The sequence below is a fragment of the Canis lupus genome, chromosome 6 (assembly GCF_048164855.1).
Source record: "Canis lupus baileyi chromosome 6, mCanLup2.hap1, whole genome shotgun sequence".
Taxonomy (NCBI): Eukaryota; Metazoa; Chordata; class Mammalia; order Carnivora; family Canidae; genus Canis; species Canis lupus.
Window position 1 is genome coordinate 17,071,432 of NC_132843.1, and position 23,506 is coordinate 17,094,937.

At 38.3% G+C, this 23,506-nt stretch overlaps 1 protein-coding gene across 1 annotated transcript in view; it reads left to right on the forward strand.

Moving 5' to 3' along the window:
* The window catches only part of TTC39C (tetratricopeptide repeat domain 39C), a 111,752-nt gene that overhangs the window by 25,003 nt on the left and 63,243 nt on the right, over window positions 1–23,506 (forward strand). The window contains exon 2 of the mRNA XM_072829082.1: window positions 22,015–22,063. Within this exon, the coding sequence (XP_072685183.1) occupies window positions 22,015–22,063 (49 nt within the window). The remainder of the gene's footprint in view (window positions 1–22,014; window positions 22,064–23,506) is intronic.

Genomic DNA, 23,506 nt, shown 5'->3' on the forward strand with positions numbered 1-23,506 from the left:
GCATAGTAAACAGCACTGCTCTGACACACTGTCTTCTTGTGACTTTGGGGGAAAAAATTTGTGAGTTAAATTATTATGACATACTAAGTTTGGTTTTGTTTTGTTTTTTGCAAGTGTATAATAAATGCCAAGAATATCATTTTAAAAGTACTTCTAGGATCAGTTCTAGAACTGATGATTTAGCAATAAATACGTCTTTCCACTCTTGGATCATCAGCTCCCTGCAAAGGGGTCTTATTTCAATGTCTGAACAGTGTTTGGCATATCTAGGTGCTTAAAAGATATTCGTAATGTTTTAGAAATGTACATGGGTGAATATTAACTAAATATTGGTATTTTAAATTCTTTTCCTGTGCACATTTTTAAATTATGCTTTATGTTGATTAGATTAAAAGCTTTTCAGATTGCAGAGGAGATATATGCTTATTTGTTGATAATTTAGACAAGAAAAGTAGAAAAAGAAAAATCACTCTTTATTCCCATGACTCATAGGTAACATTGTATAACATTTTCCATTGTGAATGTTTTTACATAATTTGTCATACTGCACATACTACCTGGAATTCTACTTTTTCACCTGTCATAGAGTATTTGTTCATTGGGCGATTCCTGTGTGCCAAGTTTCAAAATAGGCATTTCAGATACTGACTTACTTATTAAACCCAAATTAGGCATTATATCACAATTTTAAGTAAAGAAACACAGGCTAAAAGTTCGTATATCCTGCTCAATGTCACACTGCCAGTCCTTGATCGAATTCAGATTTTTAACTCAGGGCCATTTTCTGGAGCCCACGCTTTCTCATACACACTGGAGTAATAAGCATTTCTTTTCTGTTGGGGGTGTGTGTGTAAAATATTTTGCTAGGTAAATATATTGTAATTTGTTTTACGATCTTTATTTGTCAACATTCTAGTATTCTTATTTCTTGATACTGTTACCAGGCCAGGGTGGATCTGCTCCTTGGTGAGTTACAAAGACTACACCTGGTGAGGCTCCCTCACAGTCTTTATTTGTGCAAACAAGGAATAACCCAGAGGTAGGCAAGCTCCTTTTATTTTGGGCTGGGCATGAATATTTGGAGGGGGATTTTAACATTACAATGAAGCTGAAATAACTGTGAGGAGCTTTCTGTCCTCAAATGTTTCTTTTTCCTGTCTAGCAGTTTCTTAGTTTCTAAAAGATGAAATGGACAGTTACAAGAAGCTTCTAGGAGTTTCCTGAGTTCAGGGGGTCAATAGGTCTTGTTGGCGACAATACTATATATAATACTACAGCGAACATTTTTAAAAAATTTTTTTTATTGGAGTTCAACTTGCCAACATATAGCATAACACCCAGTGCTCATCCCGCCAAGTGCCCCCCTCAGTGCCCATCACCCAGTCACCCCAACCCCCTGCCCACCTCCCCTTCCACTACCCCTTGTTCATTTCCCAGAGTTAGGTGTCTCTCATGTTTTGTCACCCTCACTGATATTTTCACTCATTTTCTCTCCTTTCCCTTTATTCCCTTTCACTAATTTTTATATTCCCCAAATGAATGAGACCACATAATGTTTGTCCTTTTCCGATTGACTTATTTCACTCAGCATAATACCCTCCAGGTCCCTCCACATCGAAGCAAAGGGTGGGTATTTGTTGTTTCTAATGGCTGAGTAATATTCCATTGTATGCATAAACCACATCTTCTTTATCCATTCATCTTTCGATGGACACTGAGGTTCCTTCCACAGTTTGGCTATTGTGGACATTGCTGCTATAAACATTGGGGTGCAGGTGTCCCAGCGTTTCACTGCATCTCTATCTTTGGGGTAAATCCCCAGCAGTGCAATTGCTGGGTCGTAGGGCACGTCTATTTTTAACTTTTTGAGGAACCTCCACGCAGTTTTCAGAGTGGCTGCACCAGTTTACATTCCCACCAACAGTGTAAGAGGGTTCCCCTTTCTCCACATCCTCTCCAACATTTGTTGTTTCCTGTCTTGTTAATTTTCCCCATTCTCACTGGTGTGAGGTGGTATTTCATTGTGGTTTTGATTTGTATTTCCCTGATGGCCAGTGGGCGGAACATTATCTCATGTGCTTGTTGGCCATGTCTATGTCTTCCTCTGTGAGATTTCTGTTCATGTCTTTTGCCCATTTCATGATTGGATTGTTTGTTTCTTTGCTGTTGAGTTTAATAAGTTCTTTATAGATCTTGGATACTAGCCCTTAATCTGATAGGTCATTTGCAAATATCTTCTCCCATTCTGTAGGTTGTCTTTTAGTTTTGTTGACTGTATCCTTTGCTGTGCAGAAGCTTCTTATCTTGATGAAGTCCCAATAATTCATTTTTGCTTTTGTTTCTCTTGCCTTCATGGATGTATCTTGCAAGAAGTTCCTGTGGCCAAGTTCAAAAAGGGTGTTGCCTGTGTTCTCCTCTAGGATTTTGATGGAATCTTGTCTCACATTTATATCTTTCATCCATTTTGAGTTTATCTTTGTGTATGGTGCAAGAGAGTGGTCTAGTTTCATTCTTCTGCATGTGGATGTCCAATTTTCCCAGCACCATTTATTGAAGAGACCATCTTTTTTCCAGTGGATAGTCTTTCCTCCTTTGTCGAATATTAGTTGACCATAAAGTTGAGGGTACACTACTGGGTTCTCTATTCTGTTCCATTGACCTATGTGTCTGTTTTTGTGCCAGTACTGCACTGCCTTGATGACCACAGCTTTGTAGTACAACCTGAAATCTGGCATTGTGATGCCCCCAGCTATGGTTTTCTTTTTTAATATTCCTCTGGCTATTCGGGGTCTTTTCTGATTCCACACAAATCTTAAGATGATTTGTTCCAACTCTCTGAAGAAAGTCCATGGTATTTTGATAGGGATTCCATTAAATGTGTACATTGCCCTGGGTAACATTGACATTTTCACAATATTAATTCTTCTAATCCATGAGCATGGAATATTTTTCCATCTCTTTGTGTCTTCCTCAATTTCTTTCAGAAGTGTTCTATAGTTTTTAGGGTATAGATCCTTTACCTCTTTGGTTAGGTTTATTCCTAGGTGTCTTATGCTTTTGGGTACAATTGTTAATGGGATTGACTCCTTAATTTCTCTTTCTTCAGTCTCATTGTTAGTGTATAGAAATGCCACTGATTTCTGGGCATTGATTTTGTATCCTGCCACACTACCGAATTGCTGTGTGAGTTCTAGCAATCTTGAGGTGAAGGCTTTTGGGTTTTCTATGTACAGTATCATGTCATCTGCGAAGAGGGAGAGTTTGACTTCTTCTTTGCCAATTTGAATGCCTTTTATTTCTTTTTGTTGCCTGATTGCTGAGGCTAGGACTTCTAGTACTATGTTGAATAGCAGTGGTGAGAGTGGACATCCCTGTCGTGTTCCTGATCTTAGGGGAAAGGCTCCCAGTGTTTCCCCACTGAGAATGATATTTGCTGTGGGCTTTTCGTAGATGGCTTTTAAGATGCTGAGGAATGTTCCCTCTATCCCTACACTCTGAAGAGTTTTGATCAGGAATGGATGTTGTATTTTGTCAAATGCTTTCTCTGCATCTATTGAGAGGATCATGTGGTTCTTGTTTTTTCTCTTGCTGGTATGATCAATCACATTGATTGCTTTACGAGTGTTGAGCCAGCCTTGCATCCCAGGGTAAATCCCACTTGGTCATGGTGAATAATCTTCTTAATGTACTGTTGGATCCTATTGGCTAGTATCTTGTTGAGAATTTTTGCCATGTTCATCAGGGATATTGGTCCATAATTTTCCTTTTTGGTGAGGTCTTTGTCTGGTTTTGGAATTAAGGTGATGCTGGCCTCATAGAACGAGTTTGGAAGTATTCCATCTCTTTCTATCTTTCTGAACAGCTTTAGTAGTAGAATAGGTATTGTTTCTTTAAATGTTTGATAGAATTCCCCCGGGAAGCCATCTGGCCCTGGACTTTTGTGTCTTGGGAGGTTTTTGATGACTGCTATAGTGAGCATCTTTGTGTAAAATTGTTTTTCTGCATTTCATTTTTCATAGGGTAGATACTCAGACCTATTTTTAATTTTCTTGAAAGAACTTTCCAAAAGGTTTGCAAGTTTTCATTCCCATCAGTCACTGTAATGTTGTGTGTTTGAATGCATACGAGCAAAGTAATGGGTCCACCATACTTCAGAAAAAAATCCGTTTGAATGTGTTTTCTTTTAACTTTAAATAATTTGACTTTTATATCACAAAATTTAATGGATATTTGTTACTGACATGTTTAGATGTCTCAATATCAGCTTCAAAATTACATAGAACTTTAGCATAACATTCATACTGCCCTGCTCATACCCTCAGCTTAATAAACCCCGCAGTTTAAAAAGATGTGTTAAGCCTAGAATTCCTTTCTTAAATTGTGAGTTTTTTATGGTTATACAACTTATTCAACCTTGATGTGTATTGAAAGCTGTTTTTTTCTTCTCAGAAATCATGGCATCTGTATCATTCTTAGACTGACAGTATTTTTTTTCCCTATCTCCCCCCTCCCTTCCACCCACCTTCCCCCTCTTCCTTCTTTCCTTTTGTAGCAGGAAGACAGATGGTGCAGAGGGGAAAGCCTGTATTATCACAAAAACAGGAAAGCCAAACAAACTCTTTCTTATATGTAGCTTTATTTGATACCTTTTTTTTTTTTTTTTGGTAATAAGACACATTTTAATAGAAAAGCGAATGGTCAATATTTTATACACTGCATTTCTTCAGAAAATCTAGAGCAAGGGGTCACTTTCTATTTCCATGATAGTTCAACACTGGACTCACAGGAAATATTTGATACTTTTTAATAAAACAGCTAAAGAAGGAAGTCCCTCCTGGTGTTAATATTTGGAATCCTAACAGATCGTTGTAAAATATAATAGCTCTATATTGGAGACAGGACCACTGTAGATATGGAAACAATACAAAGTAGAACACTGACTTAATCATTTAGCTATGTTCATTTTATACATCACCTGTTTGTTTTTATCTGCATGATAGCTTTCCCAAATATCATCACAACAACTTTAACCTGGCAGAAAAAAAAATTCATTCCATTGAACAGAATCTCTTGTAGATAGGTTTTATCTGTTACATATATGTATGATTTTGTGGTCTGATAATGCCTCCCCTGGAACAGAAATAAATGTAGCTTTATAGTTTAGTAAATTTGTGCGAGACTAATAAGCCAGTAAGTTTGATATGTATACTCTCCCAAATATGTTATATCATGTTCTGATTTTTGAAATACTTGATAAACTCTAAGATACTGATAGTTGCCTAAGCATTTAAGAGTTTGTGAATGTGAATAGCTTTTGTTAAATTCAGCTGAGTTACCCTATTTCTCACTTCTTAAATAAATGTGTTTCTACTTGCTGCCTTTTTTCATTTATGCAAGGCTGCACATAGCCTGGAGGCAGTCATACTGGTACGAGTGAGAAACTTAAGGCCTAGACCATTCTGATTTGAGTTACTTGTTCTAAAAAGGGTGATGTGATAAACATTTGAATTAAATGTAGAGTTTTTGTTAAAACGTAATCTTTTCTACCTCTATTCTTCTGGAATAGCAATTCATTTTAGTGAAACTTTGAATAGCTACTGGTTTCTTCTGGTGTATTGTAATCCTGTTTATTAAAAAATCTTAACAGTATCTCTTAGATACCATTTTCATGGGAAATATCAGTGATTGCCATCTTGAGTTCATTTTTTCCTTAACTGGACTTTGAAATGCAGGGAATTCTTTTAGTCTGTGGTTGACTACAAGTGTGTAGGAAAAAATAGATTTGTTACTTTCTATTGTGATTTTTCAAAAAGAATATATTCTACATGTAGTTATTTAAATTGTTAAATTTAAAATTGTTAAAAATTTAAAATAGTGATAACATGAACATGTCAATCCCTAATTATGTAGTTCTTAAGATGTTTGCCAACTCAAGAGAAATTTTATAATTATGTAATAAAAGGAGTCCTAGTTTAAGAAGCTGCCTTTATAATGCCACCATAAATACTTTTCAGAGTCCTATACAAGTGAACAATTCAAGAAATACAGTTGTAGAATATTAGGAGAATTAACAGTAAAAGCAAATCACTTTAAGCATTTTGTATATTCCAGAGACTACAACTATTAATCAATCCTGTTTTCAGGAGTAATTTCTTAGGCATAGAAAAGATTTTTTTGCGTATTTAGAATAATTCATTATTTGTTTACTTCATTCAGTAAATACTTGTATTTTACTGCTATATGCCAGGCACTGTTTAACTTCTTCACAGAGTAAAATAGCTTTATAACATAAAAAGAAATAATTTCACCTATCACATGGCTACCTTTAATAACCTATAGATAGCACTTTCTCTGCCTTTTAGTTGCTTGTTTATCATGCCACTCATTCATTCACTCATTCATTCATTCATTCAAGTACTCCTCGAGGGCGTTCTAGATGCCATACTCTGTGCTGGGTGGGTACCATCCAGGTGGGAAAAGTGATAATAGTACATGAGTGCTCTGGGGGTGAAGGCCAAGGAGCAGTGTGAGCCCAGAGGAAGGCTCCAGCTTGATATGAGGGATCAGGAAGGGAGGTCTGGAACCAGTATTTTTTGGACCGGAGCCTGGAAGATGTGCAGGAGCTAAGTGAGGATAGAAGTAGAAGGTCAGTGACTCATGCAAGGGAACCCTGTCTGCCAAAGCCCATGGCAAGAGAACATAATCTTCCCTTCTCATTGTATTTTGACTTGGAAATTTTATAGAATAAAGTAATAAAAGGAAATAAAATTGGAAACCTATTTTATTTTGTTTGTCTCAAAATACTTTTGTTGAAGTATATTTGACATACAATATTATATTTCAGGTGTGCAACATAGAGATTCAACAATTATATACATTATGAAATGCTTACTATGATAAACATAGTTATCACCTGTCACCATATGATAAATATTATTGGCTATATTTCCAATGCTATACTTTTTATTCCCGTGGCTTACTTTATAACTCTTTGTTAGTTTTTTCCTCTTAATCCCCTTCACTTATGACTCCCTTCCCCTCTGACAACCACCAGTTTGTTCGCTGTATTTGAGTATTTTTGTTTGTTTGTTTGTTTGTTCATTTGTTTTGTTTCTTAGATTCCATGCATAAGTGAAATTATATGTTTTTTTTTTTTTTCCTGACTTATCTCAGTGTAGTGCTCTCTGGGTTCTCCAGGTCATCGCTTGGCAAGATCTCATTCTTTTGTATGGCTAAGTAATATTTCACTGTGTGTGCACACATGTGTGCATGTGCTCCACATCTTCTTTGTTTGCTCATCTATTGACAGACACCTAGGTTGGTTGCTTCCATATCTGAGCTCTTGTAAATAACACTGCCGTAAATATAGGAGTACATGTAACTTTTGAATTGGTGTTTTTGTTTTCTTTGGGTAAATATCAAGAAGTGGAACCTACTAGGTTATATGGTATTTCTCTTTTTAATTTTTTTGAGGAACCACCATACTGTTTTCCACAGTGACTGTACCAATTTATATTCCCACCAGCAGTGCATGACAGTTCCCATTTCTACACATCTTCACCAACACTTGGTTTTTCTTTTCTATACTAGCCATTCAGACTGGTGTGTGGTAAGATCGCATTGGTTTTGATTTGTATTTCCCTAATGATTAGCGATGTTGAGCATCTTTTCATGTGTCTCTGTTGGCCATCTGTGTGTGTTCTTTGAAAAATACCCACGTGCTCTGCCCAGTCTTTATTTGTATTATTATTATTATTTTTTGGTGTTGAATGGTAGGAGTTCTTTATATATTTTGGTTATTAACCCCTTATTGGATATTGCCTTTGCAAGTATCTTCTCCCATTTAGTAGGTTGCCTTCTTGTTGATGGTTTTCTTTGCTGTGCAAAAGCTTTTTATTTTGGTGTAGTCCACTTGTTTATTTTTGCTTTTGTTTTCTTTGCCTGGAGAGACAGAGCCAGAAATATATTGTTAAGGCCAGGAGATTACTGCCTATATTTTCTTCTAGGAGTTTTATGGTTTCAGGTCTTACATTTAGGTCTTCAGTCCATTTTGAGTTTATTTTTGTGTCTGGTGTAAGAAAGTGGCCCAGTTTCATTCTTTTGCATGTAGCAAGACAAATATCAGTTTACTAAATAGTCTGTCATACTAATTCTAGTTTAAGAAATCATTTGGAAGTTAAAAAATGGGGACTCAGGGCCAAACTGGTTTCTCTGCCTTTTATTTGGCTTTTATTTCCCTTTTGCAGGCTTTCCTTCTCTTCGTCATCACAGGCTTTGCTGGCTGGGTGCCGGGCCACCATTTGGGGCTCTGTGAGAGGTGGCACTCAGCAATCTGAGCTCAGGCTCCCCAGCCTCCGACCCAGCCAAGCCCTCCGTGTCCTCTGCCCTGCTCACCATTTCTCTTTTGTAGATGTTCCCCAAATCTCCCTCTACCCCAAGTCCAGAGGCATACCCTTGAATCTGCTAGCATTTCCTTTGCGAGATACCAGAGACCAGTCTAAAAAGCGAAGTCCGGTTTTTTCCATGCACTTATAAGAGCTATTTATATTTTAAATAAGTTCAGTGGCTTTGAGGGGCATCTTGACATATGCAGGAGATGCATTCTTAATGTCCATACATCTAAAAATGTATCCATCAGAACAGTTGTCCATTGGACGTAAAGATCTAGGACCTAGTTGCTTTTTTCAGAGTGCTGGATATAGTGGCTTATGAATCCTCTGTTTGTAGATAATTAGGACATCAAGGTGTAGGAAATGACCAAGACCCTGTGTATTTTGTCTCCATGTGAGGTGGAGACTGAGTCTCAACCTGCCCCCTACCCCAAGCCCTCCCATGCTTGCCATAAGCTGATGGCTACACTGCTTTCAGTAGTCTTTCATGGCTTCTTGACACCAGCTGGTGGACTACAAAGTCATTTTCTGGTAAGAGGCAAGGCTGCATCCTGTTACAAAAGTACACAGACACTCCAGTGGCTGTGAGTGCAGACATTGCTGGGGACTGGCATTTCCCTGGTCTAGAAGTGTCCCTCACCAGAAGCGCAGTGTCCCAGTGGCCAGCGGGTGGTGCACTTCAGGCTCCCATATCTCCAAGAAGAGAGGCCCTACCATAGTGCAAGTCTGAGCAGAAGACAAACACGCTCGGCCATAAACTAAGTGACTGTGATAATTGTTTTCAGACACACGCTGTCTTTTAGATAGAAAGTTCCCCAAGGATCATGCTTTGAACTGTGTTTGAAGAGTAAGAATAGAGGCTTTCCACGAAATTCCCCCACTGCTCCTTTCTGGTAAAGGAAGCAGGCACATGTATTTTTTGTTAGTGAAAGTGGTTTTGATGGGCTCAGGTTGAGGACAGCCTTATGTATGGTAATTTTTTGGAAGCTGGGGAGAAAGGTCCATTAGATGAAATGTTGTGAAGCATGTATTCTGCAGGAGATGGTTGGTCTGTTAAACAGATTTATACTGGGGGCCTGTCTGTGTGCCAGGTTCTGTCTGTGTGGTCCGGACAGGTACACATGCAGAGATAGTATTCCCACTCTCGGAGCTTATGTTTATGCAGACAAATAACAGGGCAAATACCAAATCTTTCTCTGCAGAGAATTATAGAGATGTGGAAGAGGGTGATTGGAGTTTATTAATATGTCCTTTCTAAAAACACTAGAGAAGAGGAAATGAAAATGGCAAGTAGCTTCTTTTAGATGTCATCAAGTACAGTGTTAGAGGGAGCCTCATTCATCCACGAAAAATAGGGTGACAAAGGATGGCTTTGTGTAAAAGCAGCACCCATCTGCCCACTTTCTAGCACCATTTATTATTACTGGAATGTTTTCAGCGGCTTCCAAACTGGACTTTTTAGGTTCCTTGAACAGTTGTGTGTTCTCATTCATCTTTGTTTCTTCACTGCATAGCACAGTGCCTACTGTATATTTGGTGTGCAATGAGTATATTTTGAGTGGATGAATGAAACAAAAGTAGATTTGTTAGAATTTTTCAGCCCTATGTGTTAAAGACATCACTTCTCGTTTACTTTCTTTTAAACTGCAGAACATTATCTAATTAAGACTTTGGTGCATGATTTTAAAATTATCCTTTTAAAAAACATCTTTGTTTTTAAAAAATTTATGGGGGTGCCTGGGTGCCTCAGTCGGTTAAGCATCTGCTTTTGGTTCAGGTCAGGATCCCAACGTCCTAGGATCAAGCCCCACATCGGGCTCCCTGCCTAGTGGAGAGTCTGCTTCTCCCTTTCCCTCTGCCCCTCCCCCTGCTTGTGCTCTCTTGCTCTTGCTCCTTTGCAAATAAAATCTTTAAAAATAAATAAAATTTATGGCTTTCTCTTAAATCTAAATTTGTTGAAGAATGAAAAGACTGACATGAAAGCCATCTATTATTTCTTTGACTTTGATAGTAAATTGTATAGTTTATGGTTGGGCCTGATTTCTTAATCACTCTCATAATTGTTTGACTTGGATAGGATTGACAGTTTAACCCCTCACTGAACAGGCTCAGTCAGCTATACATTCCAGGAAGCTGCTTTAAAATAGGAAATTTATCTTAGAGACTTAGGAATGTGGAGCAGTGAGGTACATAGGCCTGGAGGATGAAAAGTAAATGGGATAGATCCACTGCTATTCCTATGGAAGTGACTGAACTTTCAAAAAAACGACAGATAATGATTTTTTTTTTTTTTTAAGACAGCAAGCATGAGCCCAAGGGGCTGGAGGAGGGAAGGGGAGAGAGTGAGGGAGAGAGAGTATCCCAAGCAGACTCTGCACCCAGCATGGAGCTTGACCTGGGGCTCGATCTCACAACCCTGAGATCATGACCTGAGCTGAATCAAGAGCCAGATGCTTAACTGACTGAGTCACCCAGGCGCCCCAACAGATATTTATTTTTATACTATAATCTGATTCATAACAAGCTTCAAAAGGGAACTTTGTACCCGTGCTCTCCATTCATATATGATACCTCTAGGGATGCCTTGTGTCATACATGAAGGAACCCTTTGTAGGACTTTTTTAACTAAGATACTTTCAGAATCAATTCGGTTATTCATTTTGAAAAGTGTTCTTAATAACTATTATAAATCCTGTCAAGAAAAACCTTTCAAATGTACTTTTTTACCTCTATTTTCCTCAGCTGCCACCTGAGGGAAGAATGTATTTTCCTTCCTGGATTCATGGGCTAGAGCTTTTCCCTCATCACTACAGAGGCACCATTCCCTTTTCTGCACAGGGAAGAGGTGCTCTCATGCACATTTGTTGAGTAAATGCAACAAGAACAAGGGGTTGGAAATGTTGCTGTTCCTCGTTGCTGTCATGGTAGGCGTGGAGATGAATCTTCAGTTTCTTTAGTTAATGGCGAGTGATAAAAACTGTCCTGATCTTTGGCCCTGGCAGGCCAGGCACTTCTTTCTCTCTTGTTGCTGTAGCATCTTTAGATGAAGACCAAGCCCTTCAGCTAGCTCACCATCATGGTTTCTTATTTCTAAATGGTGTCAAAAAGTAAATTCAGGGGTATCTGGGTAGCTCAGTCGGTTAAGGGGCCTCCGGCTCAGGTCATGATTCCAGGGTCCTGGGATCCAGCCCTGCATCAGGCTCCCTGCTCAGTGGGGAGTCTGCTTCTCCCTCCACCTCTGCCTGCCACTCCCCCTGCTTGTGGTCTCTCTATCACATAAATAAATAAATAATCTTTTTAAAAAAAGTACAGTCTATTCGGAAAACATAGTTCATTGCAAAGCAGCCAAATTAATCTTCTCTGTTGATTGTTAACACAGTGTACTCAAAAGAGGACTTGGAAACACAGGACAGTGAAATTGTGAGAATAGCCCAGGGGACACAAGTACAAGTTATGAGTTCCATATTCAGATGGCCAGTGTCCTATGAAATTTAAACAGTTCGAAGCTTTATCTATTTTGTATTGATTTCAGCATATTTTAGTTTTTAACTCTGCTTTTGTCAGAAGGCCTTATAATAAGGAGTTTATCTATTTTTCTTGGCTGGGTGGGAGGAGTCAGCATGATAGAGGGAAGATTTCACTGTTAAAAATGAAAAAAAAATGCAATAATTCAAAAAGCAAGAAACCCTGTGATTCCATTTGGCCTATTGGCTTGCTTGCTTGCTTGCTGCTGCATCTTTCTTTTTAATATTTTGGAGAGGATGCATTTAAAAATCTTACTTATAGGGATCCCTGGGTGGCGCCGCGGTTTAGCGCCTGCCTTTGGCCCGGGGTGCGATCCTGGAGACCCGGGATCGAATCCCACGTTGGGCTCCCAGTGCATGGAGCCTGCTTCTCCCTCTGCCTGTGTCTCTGCCTCTCTCTCTCTCTCTCTCTCTCTCTCTCTCTCTGACTATCATAAAAAAAAAAATTAAAAAAAAATCTTACTTATATAGATACTATAAAAAGCAATCTCTAAATCATTTGCATTCATTTCTGGAAAACAATCAGAGACTGTTTTGGGAAGTAACCTCCTATAAGCATCTCTCTCTCCATTTGCGACCGTTTGTCTCCTGGCCCCATGCGAACAGCACCCTGGGCCACAGCTGGGCAGAGCTGGGCCACAGCCTGCCACTCCGTGAATAACTCACTCCCACGCAAGCAGCTTTGTCTCTTTTGCTCTTGAATCGCCCCATTATTCTGTTTGGTTGGCTGGATGATATATTCTGTTGAGAAATTGTATCAAAGCAACAACTGAATCATGGAGTATTTAGAACAAGTAAATTGACTTAAATGATGCGGTTTTTTCCCTCTAAAAGGTATCTAAATGTAGGGAGAATGTCCTCAATGACGTTATTGAAACATGATTACTGCAGCTTAATCGTGATTGTTTATCCGCCCACATACATATACTTATCATTGAATAAAATCACCATTAATCTTATTGCCCTCTCCCACAACAAGTATTTTCATTTTTTGATTGTCTCTATGTGTTGGAACATAGTGTACATGGAACTTTTGTTTTTACATCACATTCTGTCATAGCCATTTTTTTCTAGGTTATTCTACTGCAAGCTTTCTGTCCATTTTCAGAAATTTTTTGATTGTGATAAAATATACATAATATTTTCCTTTTAAACCACTTTTAAGTGTGCCATTTAGTTAAATACATTGACACTGTGGTTTGATCCATCTCCGGAACTCTTCATATTACAAAAACTGAAACCCTGTACCCGTTAAACAACTCCTCATTCCTCCCTGCCCCCAGCCCCTGGCAACTACCATTCTTCTCTCTCAATTTGATTACTGTAGGTACCTCATATGAGTAGAGTCATACAGTACTTTATTATAACTGCCCTATTTCATATAGCATAACATCCTCAGGATTCATCTATGTTGCAGCATGAGTCAGAGTTACCTTCCCTTTTTTTTTTTTTTTTTAAGGTTTTATTTATTTATTTGAGAGAGCAAACCAGAGAGAGAGAGAGAGAGAGAGAGAGAGCAGGAGCAGCATCCCCACTGAGCAGGGAGTCCGATGTGGGACTCAATCCTAGGGCCCTGAGATCACAACCTTGAACCAAAGGCAGATGCTTAACTAACTAAGCCACCCAGATGCCCCAGAGTTTCCTTCCTTTTTTAGGCTGAATAATATTCCATTGTATGGATATACCATATTTTGTGTACATTTTGTTTACCCATTCATCTGCCTTAGTGCTTCTACCTCTTGATTACTGTGAATAATGCTGCGAGAACACAGGGTGTATAAACACCTGAGTTCCTGATTTCAGTTCTTTTGGGCTGGGCCATAGGGTAATTTCATTTGTGATATTTTAAGGAACTGCCATTCTGTTTTCCATAGTGGCTGCACCATTTTATATCCCCACCAGCAGTGCACAAGGGTTTCCTTGTGCAGCAGTGTCCATGTCCTCATTAACCCATTCATTTTGTCTCTTTCCTTTCATAATAGCCCACATAATGGGTGTAAGGTGGTATTTCATCCTGGCTTTGATTTTCATTTTCCAAATGATCAGTGATACTGAGCATCTTTTCATGTATTTATTATTTGTATATCTTTTTTGGAGAACTGTCTTTTGCCCACTTTTTAATTGAGTTGTTTTTTGTGTTGAGTCATAAGAATTACTTACATAGTGTGGACATTAACCCCTTACTAGGTAGATAATTTGCAAATATTTTCTCCAGTTCTGTGGGTTGCAATTGCCTTTTCACTGTTGATTATGTCCTTTGATGTACAGTTTTTATTTTGATATAGTCCAATTTATTTTTTACTTTTGTTGCCTGTGCCTTTGGGGTCATATCCAGGAAATCATTTCCAGATCCAATGTCATGAAGCTTTTCCCCTTTGTAGACAGTTTTTTAAACTTACACTTTCCCTACCCTGGATAATGCTGCAATGAATGGCATCATGTACTCAGCTTTTTTCTTCTGTTGGCACTATACTATTTACTTTGAGAGAGAAAAATGCAGTACTGAACCAGTTTAGTTCCCTTAGAGCCCATGAAGACACCAGACAGAACAAAAGATATTACTTGTTTTATTAGCAAAAGTTTTGTTTCTGAAGGCAAGGAGAGAGGCATCTATAGAAGCATTCAGTAACTTAATTGCTCATATTGTCCTCTAGAACTGTGTTTTTTTTTTTGTTTGTTTTGTTTTGTTTTTTTAAGAGAAGAGAAGGGGAAGGACAGAGGGAGAGGAAGAAAGATGTGGCTTGATCTCATGACGTGAGCCAAAATCAAGGGTCAGACACTTAACCTAACCCAGCCACCCAGCTGCTCCAAGGAACTGTGATTTTTTTTAAAACAGCGTGGGTCACATGAGCAGCCTGGGTCACAGAAAAGGCACAGCTGCCTTAAAAAGCAGCAGGGAGTGAATTTATGTGATTATTTCTTTGACCCTCAAATCTGGGATCTTGGGGATGCAGTGAAAGATGAAGATGATTGTCATGGCTTATTAGCTTCAGGTGGCCCTGGATTGCCTTTAAAAAAACAAAAAAACAAAAAAACAAAACAACAACAAAAAACCTAAAAGTCAAATAAATCTCCTTGCACGTTTGAAGGGAAGAAAAGTCCTTTTGGAGAATTCATCTAAGAACTCAACATCACATAAATATTTTTTTTTAAAGATTTTATTTATTTATTTGTGAGAGAGACAGAGAGACAGAGACAGAGAGAGATAGAGAGAGGCAGAGACATAGGCAGAGAGAGAAGCAGGCTCCATCCAGGGAGCCCCCAATGCAGGACTCGATCCTGGGACTCCAGGAGCACACCCTGAGCTGAAGGCAGATGCTCAACCGCTGAGCCACCCAGGCGTCCCAACATCATGTAAATAGAAAACATTTTCACAAAAATAAAAAAATTTTAAAAATTCCAATCATTTGCCACTATTTTAGGAGATTAAAACCACATTTGAAAAAGCATATTCAGTTAGGGACTGACAAAGTAATTATACCCATTTATTTAATGGAAAAAAGATTTCTTTAAAAGTCAAATGCATAGTTGGTGATGCCTTCAGCCCAGGACGTGATCCTGGAGACCCAGGATCGAGTCCCCCGTCGGGATCTCTGTGTATTCTCATGAATAAATGGATAAAATCTTTAAAAAAGAAAAAAGTCAAATGCATACATTTTCTTCCACTGTGTTTCAGAAAATAAAATTTTCATCAATTCAGGTTTTAATATTCTAGATAAATGTTTTTTAAACTTTGGCAGTATTGATGAATTGAGGGAAAGATGATCAGTTATTCCTTGGTATTTGCAACAGGTTTTCTGTCTTTGGGAGACTCCATATACAGAGAGAAAAATCTAGAGCCATTTTATTACTACTGGTGGTTCATTTTCAGAAAGCAAACAATGGCAATGACCATAAGAAGACTTCTCATCAAAAAAGATTCCAGGGGTGCCTGGGTGGCTCAGAAAGTTAAGTCTGCCTTCGACTCAGGTCATGATCTCAGAGACTGGGGATCAAGCCCCATGTCAGGCTCCCTGTTCAGCGAGGAGTCGTCTTCTCCCTCTGCCTCCCCCAACCCCAGTTCATGCTGTCACTCAAATAAATAAGTAAAAATCTTTAAAAAAAAAAAAAAAAAACAGGATTCCAAAAGACCTCTTTTGCAGAAGATTTTGATTTGTGTTTGCTTTTTAACTTTTTCTTTTAAAAATATCCTACATCCTCTTAGGTACATAAAATAGTATAATCAAGTCTCATGTTTCCGTATGCCAGCCTTAAGTCATGGCCAGTCATACTTCAGCTCTCTTTTAATACTCTTATCTCAATTTGTATTTGAGGCAAATCCCAGTCATCATTTCACCCATAAATACTTTTGTATGCATCTCTAAAAATATTTTTTAAAATGTAGCCATACCTAATAAATTAATAATTCACTGATATAATCAAATGCCTTCGATGATCATTTATCTGATTTTTTGCTTTTTAATTTTTTTCTTTTTCATGAGGAAAAGCTTACATACACTGAAGAGTGTATACATTTATGAACATCACTACTACTTAAGTAACTACTTAAGCCCAGATAAAGTTATAGAATCTTTCCAGCATTCCAGGGCTCCTACTCAGTCAGTAATCACCCCTCTGATGACAGAAGTCAGGACAGTGGTTATGAACTTTATATCAATGGAATCATATGCTCTTTTGTGTCTGGCTTTCTTCACTCAACATTGTCTATGGAATTGATTCATGTTGTTATATTTAGCAGTAGTCTGTCCTTCCTTGTAGCTGTGAACTACTCTATTTCGTTGAATGAATATACTGTAATTATTTGATCCATTCTGTTGGTTCCAGTTTGAGGCTATTATGAATACTACCATTAACCTGCCATACATACCTTTGAGGGCATACTAATTCAGTTCTGTTGTGTGTGCATATATATACTGAGCAGCGCAGTTACTGGATCACAGGGTAAGCACATGTTTAGCTTTCGTAGATATTGCAGGGCCACGTAGGAGAGTTCTAGTTATTTTACATTCTCATTAACACTTGATATTGTTAGTCCTTGCAAGTATGGCCAAGCTGATGGGAGAGTAGTGGTATCTCACTGTGGCTTTACTTTGTATTTCCCTGATAAAGTGTTTCCTTTTCAGCACTTTTTAATAATTACCTTATTGACTTTAAGATAAACTCTTTTGTGTCGTGCCTATTAAAGACTTTTGCCAGGGTAGTCATTTTTTACTGATTCATAGGAATTCTTTACATATTCTAAGGATGTGCTTTTTGTTGGATAAGTGTATTTAATTTTTTTCTCTTAGTCTGTGATTTGTCTTTTTTAAATCTCTAATGGGTAAACAGAAATTCTTAATTAAGTTTTGATCTCAGGTATCCAGCTTTGTCATTGTTCCTCAATTTGATTTGGCCATTTTGTGTTTTCTTTCCCATGTAGATTTTAGAATCAGCTTTTCAATACACACACACACACACACACACACACACACACACACACAGATTTTGCTTTGGATTGCATTGAAGTTACAGTTCAGTTTAAGTGAAATTAACAATACTGAATTCCAACCCATAAAAATTGTATATCTCTGTATTGAGATTAGTGGTTTTCAGTTCAGGTTGATTTGCCCCCAGAGGATATTTGACAGTGTCTGGAGACATTTTTGTTGTCACATCTGTGGTGGAAGAGTGGCGTGTGCTACTGGCATCTTATAGATAGAGGATAGGGATGCTGCCCAACATCCTACAACTCATAGGACAGCCCCCATGAGAAAAAAATATCTGACCCAAAGTGTTAAAAAACCCTGGTCTTTTATTTATTTATTTTTTTTTAGCAATGTTTTGAGTTTTCAGTGCAGCAGTATTATACATCTTTGTTAGATGCATCCTTAGATAATTAGTGATTTGGTGCTATTGTGATTTTTGTTTCATATTGTAATTGTTACTGGTTTGTATATATGTGTGTATGTGTGTATATATGTATATAGTTTGATGTGTCTGTGTCTTTAAGTGTCTGTTGTATTTTATACCTTTTATTTCAGAAATTCTTTTTCAGTTCTTTTATCCCCCCATATACTTTTTTAGTGTTGCTGGTGAGTCTAGGATTTTTGTTCTGTGGTATCCCATAGCTTGGATATTGCTGATTATATCAGCATGGTGGTATTTAATATGTTCCTTTCTCTCTTTGGTCAGTGGCCATATCCATTACTCCATTAGGAGCTGCAAAATGAAACATTGATTCTATCTTTGCTTCTCATTTATTATCCCAGGATATTTATGTAAAAAGACTGTCCTCCCACCCAACTAATTCATTAATCTGAGTCCTCAGAGAAAAGACAGGGTAAATGGTTATTTCTTCTCTTTTGTTAAAATCAGTTTCCAAAACAATGAGTTGGTTCCTTAGGATCTTCCATAGACAAACAGGGAGGTGTTTTTTTTTGTTGTTGTTGTTTTTTGTTTTTTGTTTTGTTTTGTTTTTTAATTAAGAGTACCATTATGAATTTAGAGTTTAATCTTATTTGAGGTTTCAATCCATTGCTGTTTATACCCTCATTAGGGATTAGATTGTTCCATGTTTGCATAGTGGGAATATCTTTAAGAACCTAATATGGGATCCCTGGGTGGCGCAGCGGTTTGGCGCCTGCCTTTGGCCCAGGGCGCGATCCTGGAAACCTGGGATCGAATCCCACGTCGGGCTCCCGGTGCATGGAGCCTGCTTCTCCCTCTGCCTGTGTCTCTGCCTCTCTCTGTGTGACTATCATAAATAAATAAAAAATTAAAAAAAAAAAAGAACCTAATATAATTTTTAAGCTTCCTTGCTTTCTGCTATATTCCATGCTCCTCTTGAACATTTCTTACCCTTGACCTGGAATCAGCCATTTCTTCAAGAAGCCACAGTCTCTTTTACCTAATGTATTAGAGAGGGTGCTGGGCATGCTCAGTGCTACTGGTGGTGTTATTTCTAGGCTTTTTCAGTAGACAGAAAATAGGTATTTTTTTAGAGATAAAACCAGTAAGTTCATATTCTAGACTATAGGATTTTTAATTAACTTCATTCTTTTTCCGATGCACAAAGCCCTGAGTCCTAACAAACACCAACATACCTATGCGTTGCTTTATCACAAACTACATCCCCAGCAGCCTTAGGATGACAATACCAAGTTGACTGGTGAGAATATGATTACTGAAAACAAATTTTTTGCCATTTTCTACGGTCTGTTTTTAAGGGTATTTCATAATAAAAATGCACTGTCAGATTATTATGTTGTAATGTCACTTGGAATAGTTCTGTGTGGTTATTTTACCAGCTTGATTTGCATTAATTTTACATTTTAGGGATCCCATTATTAAAATTTGATATTATGGGCAATATTTACATAGTTCCGAAGTCTAAACTACAAAACAAAGTATCTACAAAAAAGCTTTGTTTCTATCCTTGTTTCTTCTTCCCTATTCCTTATCTCACCTTGTTAGGAATCCTTTTTTTTTTTTTTAATGCATAGGTTATTCCAACTTTTTTTTCAAAATTAGCAAATTGTATATATCTTTATATTTATATCCTTCCTTCTTTTAAATAAGGGAGGTTTATACCATCTAATATATTTTGCTTGTCTTCACCTCTGTTCACTTTTATGTCTTCTAGTATTTAGGAAGCTTTGCATTTTAGTTCTTTTTTTTTTTTAAGATTTTATTTATTTATTCATGAGAGACAGAGGCAGAGACACAGGCAGAAGGAGAAGCAGACTCCACGCAGGAAGCCTGATGTGGGACTCGATCCCAGGACTCCAGGATCATGCCCTGGGCCAAAGGCAGGCTCCAAACCACTGAGCCACCCAGGGATCCCCTGCATTTTGGTTCTAATGCTTACCTTTATATTCAGTCTTTACATAATACCCTCACTGCCCTCCTGTTTGGGTCATTTATTGGTTCCCAATATGAGCATATTGAGGTGAGCTAGGAGCCTTTTCCTTCTCTTTTCTTAGCTTCAACTTTAAAGTAATACTTGTATTCTTTGGGAACATTTCCAAATCCCCAAAATGAGTAAGTTTTATGTAGAAACACATTTGTGGGCCAAAATAATCAAGATGAGATAAATTAACATAGGCTTAAAAAGTCAAGTGAAACTTGTTAAATTCTTAAAACAGCAGGTCTTTGTGCAGCATATGAGCCAGTGTGTGTTTATTGATCGGTTTATTATACCACGTACACTGTCTAATGTACCAGATGCTGTGGAGTTTGCAGAGACTGTACATCGGAGAGGGAAGAGGGTTCCCACTGGGCTGTTTTTTCACCTATGATGGTATGTGAAGTACTGAGGGTGAGGCTAGGATACCATGAATAATTAATAGCCTTGGCTCTCAGAAACCTAATTTTAGTCAAGAACAAGAAGCACATATAGCAACACCAGGCCCTGGTTTCAGCTGCTTTCATTTTTCAGATGACCAAGTAGCTAACATATAAGCAAGGAAAGGGGAAAAGCCATACTCGTCAGGGCTTAAATAAAATGTTCCTGAAAGGCAGGGTTCTCTTTCATTCCTTTACTGATTCATAATTGTTGAATGCCTGTTGTGTGTAAGGCATGATAAGGAATAAGAGGCAGAAAATGACATCCTAGAGGGGACAGTATAGGCAAACCAAATTAGGTTGAGAGGCTATCATGGTATGTCCATGCAGAGCTGTGGGCTGGGAAGATTGCCATCTGCTCTGCTGCAGAGGAGGGATGGCTGACTCCACAGTGTTCTCTGGATGCCCAGCTTTAGCCTGCTTATGGACGTGAATGCTAGCAGGGCATTCCTCACTAATGAGTTGATCTTCCTGCTTTTTTTCTTGTTAGTTTAATATCCTTATTAGGTGAGGGTAAACAAATTATTATTCATTGTAGAATTTGAGTAAGTACTAAAAAGATGGGGAAAAAATGTAGCAAAAAGCTAATATTCCAAATAAATCAGGTTCCTTAATGCATCTTCTCCTTCCCTACTCCCTCTACTCTCTCTCCCTCCCTCCCCTCTGCCTCCAAGATGAAAATGGATGTGCATACTATTTGACTCAGGAATGCCATCTCTAACAATTTATCCCAAGAACGTATTTGGACTTGCCTGAAGAGATATATGGACAAAGATGCTCATCTGATACACACATTGGATATATGTGTATATGTACATATACATATAAATGTGCATGTCCTCCCCACTTCCACCCCCAAACACACACACTCTTTGGACCCAAACTAAATTTCCGTAGGGGATTGACTAAATGCATTATTCTTTCCTTTTTTAGGATGACCATATGCTATGTACATAATTAAAAAAATCAGTAAAGTTATTTTTCTTTAAGAAGGCAATTACCATTTGTTTTTTCTTTTAGCACAATTTATAGAGATTTAGATTTTGTACTGGTTGTGAATTTGAAGTGGAAAGTTTATATTCCTGTATCTTTTGAATTGGTAGTTTGATTTGGTTTCTTTTTGGCTTACGTATGTAATTCACTAATGACTGTATTACAGTGGGAGAGTGTCTGACTCTAGGGAGGCATTCTTGAAGTTCTTTAGATGGAATGAGTGAATTTGCAAGGTTGGCTCTGGTAAAACCCTCTGATCTACTTTAAAAATGGTATTTTATGTGTGTAAAGTTTTGAATATATTTTGCATTTTTTAAAATGAATATTAATCATCTTCTCTTGGTCACGTGTTTGCAGATGTCAGGTTGGTTTACTTAAAGCAGTCTCTTATAATTTGACTTTCTTGTGCACCTTGCTTTGAAGAATTGGCCAGGTTTCTCTCCTCTTCCCTTCCCCTTCCTCTTCACCTTCCCCTTCCCATTTTTGAGAGAAGGGGAGAGAAAGGGGATTAACGGCAGAGGAAGAGGGAATCTCAAGCAGGTGCCACTTCTAGCACAAAGCTTGGCTCAGGGCTCAATCTCATGATGCTGAGATCATGACCTGAGCCTAAATCAAGTCAGATGCTTAACTGACTGAGCCACACAGGTGCCTCTTTCTTAGTGTAATTTTATCAGCTTTAAGACCTTACTGTCTGTCCAATTATTAGGAATCTATAATGATCCTAATATATCAAATGTTTATAAAAAATATACATTAAAAATAATTTTATTTTGTTTCCTTAACAGAAACCATAGCCCATTAATGAGTTTCGGAGCCAGCTTCGTCAGTTTTTTGGTAAGTTGGTATGGGGAGAGGTATTGGTGTGAAAGAAACAGGTATATAAAGTATGTCTTAAAGTTGCTAGCTGTATAAATACAGATTTTTAATTTTTTTATTTTTAAGATTTATTTATTTTAGAGAAAGCATATGCTCATGCAGTGTTGGAGGGGGTGGGCAGAAGGAGAGAGAGAATCTCAAGCAGACTCCCTGCTGAGCGCAGAGCCTGATGTGGGGCTCCATCCCATGACCCTGAGATCATAACCTGAGTCGAAATCAAGAGTCGGGCACTTAATCGACTGAGTCACCCAGGCCCCCCTATAGATACACATCTTTTAGCATTTAAAAGTGGAATAAAGTTTTGCATATCAATCAAGACCTGTGAGATATCTTGTATTCCTCAATGTAAAAAATAAAATGCTGGGGATCCCTGGGTAGCTCAGCGGTTTGGCGCCTGCCTTTGGCCCGGGGTGTGATCCTAGAGTCCTGGGATCAAGTCCTGCATTGGCTCCCGGCATGGAGCCTGCTTCTCCCTCTGCCTGTGTCTCTGCCTCTCTCTCTCTCTCTCTCTCTCTCTCTGTCTACCATGAATAAATAAATAAAATCTTAAAAAATAAAAATAAAATGCTTATACTTTCCAGAGTACTGTTTTTCTCCAATCAATTTTTTTAAATAAAAATAAATTTGGAGGGATCCCTGGGTGGCGCAGCGGTTTGGCGCCTGCCTTTGGCCCAGGGCGCGATCCTGGAGACCCGGGATCGAATCCCACATCGGGCTCCCGGTGCATGGAGCCTGCTTCTCCCTCTGCCAGTGTCTCTGCGCCTCTCTCTCTCTCTGTGACTATCATAAATAAATAAAAATTAAAAAAAAAATAAATTTGGAAAGACCTTTCCAAAAAATAAAACTGCATTAGCGATTTTTTAAAAAAAGATTTTATTTATTTATTTATTTATTTAAATTTTTATTTATTTACTTATGATAGTCACAGAGAGGGAGAGAGGCAGAGACACAGGCAGAGGGAGAAGCAGGCTCCATGCACCGGGAGCCCGATATGGGATTCGATCCCGGGTCTCCAGGATCGCGCCCTGGGCCAAAGGCAGGCGCCAAACCGCTGCACCACCCAGGGATCCCTATTTATTTATTCATAAGAGACAGGCAGAGAAATAGGCAGAGGGAGAAGCAGGCTCCCTGCAGGGAGCCTGATGCGAGACTCCATCCCAGGTCCCAGGGATTATGACCTGAGCCAAAGGCAGACGCTCAACTACTGAGCGACCCAGGTATCCCTGCATTAGCAGTTAAAAAAAAAAAAAAAAAAAAAGGTCAGACTTTGGATACTAAAGGTTTGCTCTAAAATTTTTTTTTTTTTTTAATTTTTTTTTTTTATTTATTATTTATGATAGTCACAGAGAGAGAGAGAGAGAGGCAGAGACATAGGCAGAGGGAGAAGCAGGCTCCATGCAC